Source organism: Cebus imitator, unplaced genomic scaffold, assembly GCF_001604975.1.
Source record: "Cebus imitator isolate Cc_AM_T3 unplaced genomic scaffold, Cebus_imitator-1.0 Scaffold335, whole genome shotgun sequence".
Classification (NCBI taxonomy): Eukaryota; Metazoa; Chordata; class Mammalia; order Primates; family Cebidae; genus Cebus; species Cebus imitator.
The window spans coordinates 1,719,900-1,732,576 of record NW_016107650.1 but is presented as its reverse complement, the minus strand read 5'-3'; the positions used below and the strand labels follow the sequence as shown (position 1 = coordinate 1,732,576).

The 12,677-nt window shown below is 44.7% G+C and overlaps 1 protein-coding gene across 1 annotated transcript in view; it reads left to right on the top strand.

Moving 5' to 3' along the window:
* ALDH5A1 (aldehyde dehydrogenase 5 family member A1) overlaps positions 1-12,677 on the top strand; it is a 34,541-nt gene continuing 21,864 nt past the window's right edge. The window contains exons 1-4 of the mRNA XM_017505247.2: positions 1-496; positions 5,125-5,208; positions 5,818-5,988; positions 7,403-7,519. Of these exons, the coding sequence (XP_017360736.1) occupies positions 143-496; positions 5,125-5,208; positions 5,818-5,988; positions 7,403-7,519 (726 nt within the window). The 5' untranslated portion in view covers positions 1-142. The remainder of the gene's footprint in view (positions 497-5,124; positions 5,209-5,817; positions 5,989-7,402; positions 7,520-12,677) is intronic.

Sequence of the window (12,677 nt, the reverse complement as noted above, 5' to 3'; positions counted from 1 at the left end):
GGCTCGGCCACCTCCCGCCGGCTCCTGCGCCTCCCCCGCGCGCCCCCGGCGCCGCCTCGCTCCTCCCGCTTCCCCTTGACCCCCGCGCTCCCGTGCGCGCGCGCCCGCTTGCCTGTTTCCCGTCGCCGTCGCTACCCGGGTCATGGCGACCTGCTTCTGGCTGCGGAGCTCCGGGCCCCGGCGCCTCCGGTGGACGTTTCCCGGCTGCCGCCTGCGCCCCCGCGCCGGCGGCCCGGTGGCTGCCTGGGGTCCCGCGCCCGGCCCGGCCCCGTTCCGCGGCTACGCTGGGGGCCTGGCGAACCTCTCCGCCGCGCTGCTGCGCACCGACAGCTTCGTGGGCGGCCGCTGGCTCCCGGCCGCCGCCACCTTCCCCGTGCAGGACCCGGCCAGCGGCGCCGCCCTGGGCATGGTGGCCGACTGCGGGGTGCCCGAGGCCCGCGCCGCGGTGCGCGCCGCCTACGAGGCTTTCTGCAGCTGGAGGGGGGTCTCGGCCAAGGTGAGAGCGCCCGGGTGCAGGGGCAGAGCTGGCCGGAGGCCCGGCAGGGAGAGAGGGGCTTAGCCCCAACGAGAAACCAGCCGCGTCGCCTCCCTCCGGTGCGCGGTCCCCGGGATACACAATGCGGAGAGTCAGAGCAACAAGAAGGGAGACGACCAACACTAAGTTTGCAGCTTCCACTTTGTGCCGGGCGCCGGGGACGCGGCCCCTGCCTCCAGCCTCGTGAAGCGTGTGCACGGCCCAGGAGGGGAGGCAGAACGCGAGCGCTTAATACCACCGGCTGAGTGTTACGGTCAACGAGCCTAGCCGTGGAGGGGCGGGGAGAAGGGGGAGGGGTGCCGGGGACGTGAGAGCACCTGTGGTCCATCAGAGTATCTGAAATCACCTCCCCAGCTGCGGGAAGGCCCTGGGCCAGAGGCTCGGAATCGGCAACGAGAGAATTGTAGAAAGATTTGGGCCTTGAAATTCTCCAGATTTTCAGTCTAAATATGTAAATGCCGCTATTGGCCATTGCGCAGAGAACACAGGAGAATTGGGAGCAAGGGGTAAAGGGCCATTAAACGGGAGAACAGATTAAGAGGAAAACTAGGAAAGTTTCTTCTTCCTTCAGGTGTTATATTATGCCTCGAGTCAACGCAGTGAAATTTTTACTCCGTCCTTCGAAACTCTCCCTCTGAAGGACTGCATCCAATGATCCCTACTAGTACAAGAGACTTAGCACTCACTCATCCATCAGCTGTTTACTGAGCACCTGCCGTTTGCCCTGCACTGCTGGAGGTGTTTGGGATCCATCAGTAAAAGAAAGAAAGATTCGGCCGGGCGCGGTGGCTCAAGCCTGTAATCCCAGCACTTTGGGAGGCCAAGGCGGGTGGATCACGAGGTCAAGCGATCGAGACCATCCTGGTCAACACGGTGCAAACCCCGTCTCTACTAAAAATACAAAAAATTGGCTGGGTACGGTGGCTCATGCTTGTAATCCCAGCACTTTGGGAAGCCAAGGCAGGCAGATCACCTGAGGTCAGGAGTTCAAGACCAGCCTGGCCAACATGGTGAAACACTGTTCCTACTAAAAATTGGCTGGGCACGGTGGCTCATGCTTGTAATCCCAGCACTTTGGGAAGCCAAGGCAGGCAGATCACCTGAGATGAGGAGTTCAAGAGCAGCCTGGCCAAAATGGCAAAACCCTGTCTCTACTAAAAAATATAAAAATTAGCTGGGCATGGTGGCAGGCGCCTGTAATCCCAGCCAGTCAGGAGGCTGAGGCACGGAGAATTGCTTGAACCCCGGAGGCGAGGTTGCAGTGAGCCAAGATTATGCCAACCGTACTCTAGTCTGGGTGACAGAGCAAGACTGTCTCAAAAATCGGTCAATCAGCTAGGGATGGTGGCGTGTACCTGTAATCCCAGCCATTCAGGAGGCTGAGGCATGAGAATTGCTTCATCTCAGGAGGCAGAGGTTGGCTGCAGTGTGCCAAGGTTGCGCAGCTGCACTCCAGCCTGTGTGACAGAGTGAGACTCTGTCTCAAAAAATCACGGTTCTTCTTGGCTTCGGATACACCTGTGCAGATGCGGGAAGCTAGCGCCCGGGGCAGCTCTCTCTTTAGAGTGCCTTGTTAGCAGCCCAGGGCCTAGATTCTCTAGGACTTCCTCTTTTTCTATTTTTAAGTGGTTTTATGTGAATGCGTTTTTAAAAACTTTTTTATAAACCATTTCTTCCTTTTTTTTTTTTTTTTTTTTTTTTTTTTTTTTTTTTTTTTTTTTTTTTTTTTTTTTTTTTTTTTAGACTGGGTCTTGCTGAGTTGCCCAGGCTGGAATACAGTGGGGCTGTCGTGGCTCACTGCGTCACTGCAGCCTCAAACACATGGACCCAAGCGATTCTCCCACCTCAGTCTCCTGAGTAGCTGGGACCACAGGTATGCGCCGCCACACCCAGCTAGTGTGTGTGTGTGTGTGTGTGTTTAGAGAAGGGGTGTCACTGCATTGCCCAAGCTGGTGTCAAAACTCCTGGCCACAAGCAACCCTCCCTCCTTGGCCTTCCCAAGTGTTGGGATTATGGGAATGAGCCACCACACCTGGTCCTATAACGTTGTTAACAATCTAATGTATCCCTTCATCTGTTTTTTTTGTTCATTGGAATTTTTTAAATTATGGTAAAATATGCCTAACATTTACCATTTCAGCCATTTTTAAATGTGCATTTCAGTGGTATTCGGTGCATTCCTGTTGTTGAGCCTGGGCCCTCTTCTTAAGTACATAAAGCCCTTTTGTATGCCTCACGCATGCCCCAGTCCTCATGTCAGTCTATGGGACAAATCCAGCTTACCAGCGAGCCACTATAATAGGGAACAATACTTGAAGACAGTATGCTGAGTGAAATAAACCAGTCGCAAAAAGGCAAATGCTGTATGATTGTACTGATATGAGGTACCTAGAGTTGAAAGTAGAACGGGCCAGGCCTGGTGGCTCACAATTTTCATCTTAGCCCTTCGGGAGGCCGAGGCATTGGCATCGCTGAGAGCCCGCAGTCTGAGGTCGCGATGAGCTATGCTTGTGCCACTACCCCCCTGCCTGGGCATCAGATCAACACCCTGTATAAAATAATAAAGTAGGGAACTATGCATTTGTATGGTAAAATGAGAGTCGTTTTTATTTATCATAAGCAATACTAGCTGTTTCCACAAAACTTTTCTCTTTTTTTAATTTGTGACTCACTGTACCTCTTTAGATGTAACTTGAAATTGGATCTCTACTACGTATCAGAGAAGGGTCAGTTAGTATGAGCAATATAGTGGGACCTGGTCAATACAAAAAAATTTTAATTAGCTGAGCTTGATCATCCTGTAGATCCTGTTAGCATGAATAGTCTGTATGGCATGACAACAGCTGCTTTAAGGGGAAGATGAGATTTCTTTCTGCTTCTAAGTGATGCTGTGATACCTGAGGCACTAAAGCAGGGCTAGTAATGCTTTTATAGTTTCACACTGGCTTATTTTAACAGACAGAGGTGATCGTAGTAAGACGTATGTAGCATGATGTTAACTTTGTGATCTAAAGTGTTTAGCTCTCACGCCGGATTCCTTAGTAGACCAAATCTTGTTCTCAAAGCGTTCCCCAGCTATACCTTGTTGTTTAGAAGAAAAGTATTTGGGCCGGGCGCGGTGGCTCACGCCTGTAATCCCAGCACTTTGGGAGGCTGAGGTGGGTGGATCACGAGGTCAAGAGATCGAGACCATCCTGGTCAACATGGTGAAACCCCGTCTCTACTAAAAATACAAAAAATTAGCTGGGCATGGTGGCACGTGCCTGTAATCCCAGCTACTCAGGAGGCTGAGGCAGGAGAATTGCCTGAACCCAGGAGGCGGAGGTTGCGGTGAGCCGAGATCGCGCCATTGCACTCCAGCCTGGGTAACGAGCGAAACTCCGTCTCAAAAAAAAAAAAAAAAAAAAAAAAAAGAAGAAAAGTATTTGTTACGTCTCGTCGGATCTACTTTTTGAACTTTTCATCCCCTGTAGTTGCCAGTTCCGCATGTACTAGTCACCTAGAAACAGGTTAAAACTGAAGCAACGTGATGGAAGGAACTCTCCACAGGGCTTGTTTTCCAAAGAAAAGTGTTGTTTGGAGGAGCAAAGTTACAAGCCTACATAAGCATATCATAAAGCTGTTCACAAATAACTCAGAGCCAGTCTTGTAGGGGTAAAGGTAGTGCCCAGGTCACATTCTGCTTAAAGTTGTAACACATGCAAATGAGTTGAAAGAAAACAATTTGAGCATGGTGGTGTGTGCCTGTAGTCCCAGCTACTCAGTCAGCGGAGCTGGGGATCACTTGAGCCAAGGGAGCAGAAGTTGCAGTGGGCTGTGGTCACACAGCTGCACTCCAGCCTGGGTGACAGAGCAAAACCCTGTCTCTCTTTAAAAATGTTTTTAATTTTTTAAATTTGTGTGCTTCCCATTGTCCAAACCCAGACCTGTCTGAAAGAAAAAACCAGGTCAGTGTATGTTTCCTTCGGCGTCTTACCCAGGGTTGTTCAGAAAAATAGAAGCAACGCGCTATGAGAACCAGTGTTATGTATATACAAGTGGAATCACAGATGTATAGGAATACAGGAAGAGACTTCTTGTAAAGGACTGGCTCATTTGACTGTGGATGCTAAGATGTCCCACCCTCTGCTGTCTGCAAACTGGATACCTAAGAAAGCTGATAGGTCCAGTCTGAGTTCCAACTGGGTCCAAAGGCCTGAGTACCGGTAATGCCAGTGTCTGGTGTCTGATAACAGGAAATGGATGTCCTAGCTCATGCAGGGGAGTGACTTTGCCCGTCCTCTGCCACTTTGTCCTTTTCAGGTCCTCAGCAGATTGGATGGTGCCCCGCTGAATTTGTGAAGGCAAATCTTTATTCAGTCTACTGATTCAAATGCTAATTTCTTCTGAAAACTCTCACACACACCCAGAAATAATGTTTTACCAGTTATCTGGGCCTCCTTGAGCCCAGTCAAATTTATACATAAAATTAACCCTCACAGCCAAGGAGAATGAGACCATACAGCTAATATGTTAGGATATTGAATTTTAATTGCCATTCTGTCTTATACTTGGCATGTTATTTGTTTTCTGCTTTATTTCTTTTGCAGGAGAGGAGTTCATTACTTCGGAAGTGGTACGATTTAATGATAAAAAATAAGGATGACCTTGCCAAAATAATCACAGCTGAAAGTGTAAGTCCGGGGTCCTGGCTTGGTGCGCTGAGAAATTGTCCAGGGATTCTGAGACTAAACTTGGAAAAGGCACTGACTTCCCATCACTGCTGGCTAAAAAACATGTGATTCCTTTGCTACTAATCAAATACCAAATCGTTATTGTGCCAGGGTACATAGATTTGCTAAAATAAAATTTGTACGTTCTTGTTTATTCTTTAATAGTATCCAAAAATAGATTTTGTTTGGAACTATATGAATAAGTGCTGTTTCACCATTCTGATTTTTTCCTGTTACCATTTTTTTAATATTGTTTTTGTATATTTTTAATGTACCAATATTTCTTCCATAGATATAATAAATTATTTCATATCATGGTTACAATACTTAGGAGATATTGAAAGGAAGAAAAAATTACATGTTTCCTAATTCGTAAACAATTAGGAATGCAGATCACTCTGGTGGTTTAGGGTGATACAACCATGCATATATTCGGCATTGTAATTCTACTTTCTAAAACTCACACCAGAGTCAGAAATGCCCCCATTGTGTGGGTGTCATTATAGGAGCACAGAGCCATGCTTTTAATATTAGAAGGTGATATGTGGGTTCTTCTCTGATCTGATTTAGGGAAAGCCACTGAAGGAGGCACAGGGGGAAATTCTCTATTCCGCCCTGTTCCTAGAGTGGTTCTCAGAGGAAGCACGCCGTGTTTATGGAGACATTATCTACACCTCGGCAAGGGACAAGCGGGCCCTGGTCCTCAAGCAGCCCGTAGGTGTGGCCGCAGTCATCACCCCGGTAGGTGACGGGATCAGCAAGATCCTAGTGTGGGAGATGGGATAGGGAGTTGGGAAACAATTCATACTTCCTCTTGAGCAGGTGTCCTCACCCTGTTAGCTTTGTCACCTGTTCCTGGTTTCCTGATGCTTTTGCTGGATGTGGAAGTGTGTTTCCTGGCCCTCTGTGATAACGTTAGGTGTGGTGGCGCTGAGCGGAAGGAGGCATTTCTAATGCTGCAGAAGTGAGAAGAGCCACAGGAGGACCTGGGGCTCTTCCGACTTGGCATGGAGGCGGCTTCCTGGCATTGCCAAGCACCTCTGAAAAGATCTTCTGGTATTTGTCATTTTTAAAAAGACTTACGATATGATACATTTTAAAAGTTCGGGAAAAAGTTTTTTTGTTTAATTGGTGGTTATCATCAACAGCAAAGCATTTGTGGACCCACCAGCAGGCAGTGGGCCAGGTTCTACAGGTAAAAAGGCTAAGAAGTGAGGTATCGCCTCTGCCAGGTGGGGCTGCAGTATATTTGTGACACGCCTACTTTCCCTCTCGGTCCTGCCTTCTGCTAGGTCCTATTAACTTCTCTCCTGTATCTGTCAGCTGGTCTCAAGATGCCTGTGTGTTTCCTGCTCAGCATAGTTACAGACAGAATCTCCCTGATGCCTAGACTGACTCAGTTTGACTCAAAGGTCACTATTTACCAGCTATGAGACCTTGTTCAAATTATTTAACTGCACTGTCTCAGTTTTCCTGAACTTGCAAATGAGGTTAATATCAACTTCATTGGGTTGTGATAAGGATTTAATTAATTTTAATTTTTTAAGTACGTAGAAAAATAACCTGCTACACAGTAAGCACTATGTAAGAGTTTTTCAAAATAAAATAAAATATTGTTGTTACAGGTAAGTCTGTAGGCATCTATAAATATGTATGTGGAAGGAAGTGATCATCTGCCCTTTTCAAAACCATTGCTAATATTTTCTCCCATGTGCCTCAGGCCAAATCCAGCCCACTGCCTATGTTTGTAAATAAAGTTTTATTGGGACAGAGCCACACCCATTTATATACCTACTGTCTGTGGCTGTTTTCACAATGCAGCTGCAGAGTTGAGTAGTTGCCATAGAAACCATACATTCTACAAGGCCTAAAAAATTTATGATCTGGCCATTCACAGAAAAAGTTGGCTGACACCTGGTCTAACTCATTTTTTACTGTGTTAAAATCTAAAAATATTTTCTGTCTTCATGATACTTTATCTAGAGTCCCTCAAGTTGGCAGGGGCCAGGTGTTCTGAGAGCTCGCCTGTGCAGCCAAACAGGTGTGTCAGTCAGTCGTGCAATGGAATTTATTCACTGACTTCCTAACCTGCCTTCCTTTGCACTAACGAGGCAGTCCTTCCTCTCATATAGTTCCTCTGCTCTTCTAACCCCAGTGGAATTTCCCCAGTGCCATGATCACCCGGAAGGTGGGGGCTGCCCTGGCAGCTGGCTGCACAGTGGTGGTGAAGCCCGCTGAAGACACGCCCTTCTCCGCGCTGGCCCTGGCTGAGGTGAGCTGCTCCCCGTGTGTGCACAAAGCAGACAAAGCCCAAAACTTGATGTTTATCTGGGACGGAAGGAAGCAGTTTTGGAGCCTGCTTCTTTCCTTTGTCTCCTGATACACGATGTTGTGTTTTCATCTACTGGCAATTATTTTAAGTCAGCTGTAGCTCTTTTGGAGGAAGAAATGGATGGGGGATTTTCTGGCATCTGCAGGACATGTATTTTCTGCCTACTGTAGAAATGGTATCCATCATCTTCATTAAATAGGCACTTAAATGTGGATGTTTCTCACATTTAAGGAACTAATTTATCATTCCCATTCCCGGGTCAATCTGTATGCCATGAGATCTTACTCTCTTGTTTGAAAACCTCAAGTGGCTTCTTGTGTCATTCAGAATAAAGTTCAGATTCCCTAGTGGCTTTCAAGGTCCTATAAGATGTCTCTTCCCAACCCCCAGTATGCCTCTGACCTCGTCCATCACTCTGGAGCCCCTCACTCTTCATTCATCTGCTTGGAACACTCTGGCCCCTGTCACTCCCCAGACCCCGCCAGACTTGCCCTGCACTCAGACTGTATACGTTCCCTGTCTGAAGCGCTCTTCCCCAGATACCCACATGACTTCCTTCTTCACGTCTTTATTCAAATGCCACCCTCCCAGGGAGGCCTTCCATGGCCGCTCTGTCTAAAAATCACAACTTGGCTGGGCGTGGTGGCTTACGCGTGTAATCCCAGAACTGGGAGGCCAAGGCGGGCAGAGCACTTGAGGTCAGGAGTCCGAGACCAGCCAGGCCAGCATGGTGAAACCCTGTCCCTCCTAAAAATACAAAAATTAGCCGAGCATAGTGGCACATGCCTGTAATTCCAGCTACTCAGGAGGCTGAGGCAGGAGAATCACTTGAACCTGGGAGGCAGAGGTTGTAGTGAGCTGAGATCGTGTCACTGCACTCCAGCCCGGGTGACAGAGAGAGGCTCTGTCGCAAAAAAAAATCACAACCTCACACTCTGATGCTCCTGATCCCCATCTCTGCTTTGCTTTTTTCCCCTTAACACCTAAAACCACCTACTCTGTCACTTTTTATAGGTCTTTTCAATGGGCAGAGCTAGGAGATACACATTTTTATGTACACACAGGCACACACACAATACAATGCTGCAGAAATTCCTACAGAAACTTCCAATTCAAATTCAGTTCTATAGAGTTTTTACTTAACTTCTTTTATATCTGCATCTCCTTCTTTCCTGGTTTCTAAGAACTCAGGGAATGACTGAATTAATATTCCATATATGCTAATTACATAGAACAACAGCTTTTGAGTATTAATTTTATTTGGGGTTTTTAAAAATATTAATTTTAACATCATCACCAATGTGCCTATTGAAAATGGTTTACTTTTTGGTATTTTCTCTTTTTTTTTTTTTTTTTTTGGGACACAGTTTCGCTCTTGTTACCCAGGCTGGAGTGCAATGGCGCGATCTCGGCTCACCGCAACGTCCGCCTCCTGGGTTCAGGCAATTCTCCTGCCTCAGCCTCCTGAGTAGCTGGGATTACAGGCACGCGCCACCATGCCCAGCTAATGTTTTGTATTTTTTATTTTTTTAGTAGAGACGGGGTTTCACTGTGTTGACCAGGATGGTCTTGATCTCTTGACCTCGTGATCCACCCGCCTCGGCCTCCCAAAGTGCTGGGATTACAGGCTTGAGCCACCGCGCCCGGCTCTCTTTCCATTCTCATTATTAGTAATAAATTCTTATTTTAGAATGTTTTACATTTACAGAAAAATTGCAGACGGGTATTTCCCACATACCCCACACTCAGTTTCTCCTATTAGGTACATTAGGATGGTATATTTGTTGCAATTAATCAACCAATAGTGATACACTGTTATTAACTAAAGTCCATACTTTAAAATCCATTCTCAGATTTTATTAGTCTGTACCTAGTCTCCTTTTTCTGTTTCAGGATCTGGTCCAGGATATCACATTACATTTAGTTGTCTTATCTCCTTAACCCCTCTTGGCTATGAGCATTTCTCTGTATTTTAAAATAGTTACACTGTATCTGCACTGCCAAGACTACAGCCATGACGTGCTCTATTCTCTCCAGTTTAACACTCCTTTAGACTTAGTCCAATAAGCAGCTGTATGTGCTCACCACAAGTGCTTACAGTGTCTCTCTGAACCCCATTCTGTAGTAGATTCCTCAGGAAGGGCTCATGGGAGTGATAGTTCCCCTGCTTAAATGTTCACAGGAGTCTGTGCCCAATGTGCTTATAAAGCAGTTTTGCTGGGTATACAATTTTTGGCTTAGATTTTTTTTTACTTGATTATCTTAAATATATTCTCCATTTTCTTCTGATATAAAGTGTTGCTCTTGAAAATTCAAATGGTAATCTAAGTTTCTTGCCCTTGTGAGTCAACTTGTTTCATTTTTGCCTAGATACACAAAAGTGTTTGGTTGGATTTTTTTCCCCTTTGTCTTTAAAGACCAGTAATGTCACTAGAATATGTCTTTCTGATGATTGCTTTGAGTCCATACTGCAGGTATGCAGTGTGCTCTTTGAGTATGGAGTTTCCAGCCTTTTTGTTTTATATCTCTATAAAGTTTTTGGGACTTGTTCTTCATTGGTTTGGTTTTATCCTTTAGGAACTCATATTATCCATGAGTTGAATCTTTTTTGTCACTTTCTCTTGTATCTTTTTCATCTTTTCCCTAATTAAAAAAAAATTTTTTTCCCCTGGGTACAAAATATGTGATTTTATTTTTTAATTTTTGTTTCATAGGTTATTGGGGAACAGGTATTTGGTTACATGATTAAGTTCTTTAGTGGTGATTTGTGAGCTTTTGCTACACCCATCACCTGAGCAGTAGACACTGCACACAATTTATAGTCTTTTATCCCTCACTCCCATCCCACCCTTGCCCCCTGAGTCCCCAAAGTCCATTGTGTGATTCTTATGCCTTTGCTTCCTCACGGCTTAGCTCCCACTTATGAGTGAGAACATATGACATTTAGTTTTCCATTCCTGAGTTACTTCACTTAGAATAATAGTCTCCAGTCTCATCCAGGTCACTGCAGATACCATTACTTTATTCCTTCTTATGGCTGAGTAGTTTTACATCCTATGTATAAACCGCATAGGATGCGCTTTATCCACTTGTTGATTGATGGGCATTTGGGTTGGTTCCATGGTTTTGCAATTGTGAATTGTGCTGCTATAAACATGAGTGTACAAGTATCTTTTTCGTATAATGATTTATTTTCCTCTGGGTAGATACCCAGTAGTTGGATTGCTCGATCAAATATTAGTTCTACTTTTAGTTCTTTAAGGAATCTCCACAATATTTTCCTTAGTGTTTGTACTAGTTTATATTCCCACCAGCAATGTAGAAATGTTCCCTGTTCACCACATCCACGCCAACATCTATAATTTTTTGATTTTTTTACTATGACCAACCTTGTAGGAGTAACGTAGTATTACATTGTGGTTTTTATTTGCATTTCCTTCATCATTACTGATGTTGAGCTATTTTTCATGTATTTGTTGGCCATTTGTATATCTTCTTTTGAGAATTGTCTATTCATGTCCTTAGCCCACTTTTTTACGGTATTGTTGGTTTTTTTTCTTGCTAATTTGTTTGAGTTCATTGCAGATTCTGGATATTAGTCCTTTGTCAGATACATAGATTGTGAAGACTTTCTCCTGCTCTGTGGGTTGTCTATTTACTCTGTTGACTGCTCCATTTGCCATGCAAAAGCTCTTTAGTTTAATTAAGTCCCAGCTATTTGTCTTTGTTTTGGTTTTATTTGCTTTTGGGCTCTTGGTCATGAAATCCTTGCCAAGACCCATGTCTAGAAGGGTTTTTCCAATGTTATCTTCTAGAATTTTTATAGTTTTAGGTCTTAGATCTAAGTCCTTGATTCATCTTGAGTTTATTTTTGTCTAAGGTGAGAGATGAGGATCCAGTTTTATTCTTCTACATGTGGCTAGCCAATTATCCCAGCACCATTTGTTGAATAGGGTGTCCTTTTCCCGCTTTATGTTTTTGTTTGCTTTGTCAAAGATCAGTTGCCTTTAAGTATTTGGCTTTATTTCTGGTCCTATTCTGTTCCATTGGTCTGTCTGCCTATTTTATGCCAATAGCATGCTGTTTTGGTGATTATGGTCTTATAGTATAATTTGAAATCAGGTAATGTAATGCCTTCAGATTTATTCTTTTTGTTTAGTCTTGCTTTGGCTATGCAGGCTCTTTTTTGGTTCCATATAAATTTTAGGATTTTTTTTTTTTTTTTAAGACGGGATTTCACCATGTTGGTCAGGTGGTCTTGACCTCCTGACCTCAGGTGATCTGCCCGCCTTGGCCACCAAACTGCTTGGATTACAGGCGTGAGCCACCACGCCCGGCCAGGATTGTTTTTTCTAGTTCTGTGAAGAATGACAAAGGTATTTTGATGGGAATTGCATTGAATTTATAGATTGCTTTTGGCAAATGGTCGTTTTCACAATATTGATTCTATCCACCCACAAGCAGGGGATGTATTTCCATTTGTTTGTGTCACCTATGATTTCTTCCAGCAGTGTTTTATAGTTTTCCTTGTAGAGGTCTTTCACCTCCTTAGTTAGATATATTCCTAAGTATTTTATACAAATATATTTTTGCAGCTGTTATAAAAGAGGTTGAATTCTTGATTTCTCAGCCTGGTTGCTGTTGGTGTATAGAACAGCTACTGATTTGTGTACCTTAACTTTGTATCTGGAAACTTTACTGAATTCTTTTATCAGTTCTAGGAGCTTCCTGGAGAGGTGTTTAGGGTTTTCTAGGTAAACAATCATATTATCAACAAACAATCATATTATCAACAAAAGGGGCAGTTTCACTTTGCTGATTTGGATGCCCTTTCTTTCTTTCTCTTGTCTGATTGCTCTGGCTAGGACTTCCAGTACTATGTTGAGGAGAAGTGGTGGGAGGGGGCACCCTTGTCTTCTTGTTACAGTTCTCAAAGGGAATGCTTTCAACTTCTCCCTATTCAGCATTATGTCGTCTGTAGGTTTATTATAGATGGCTTATATTACATTGAGGTACGTCTGTTTTGCTGAGAGTTTTAATCCTAAAGCGATGCTGGATGTTGTTGAATGCTTTTCTGCATCTATTGAGATGATCATAT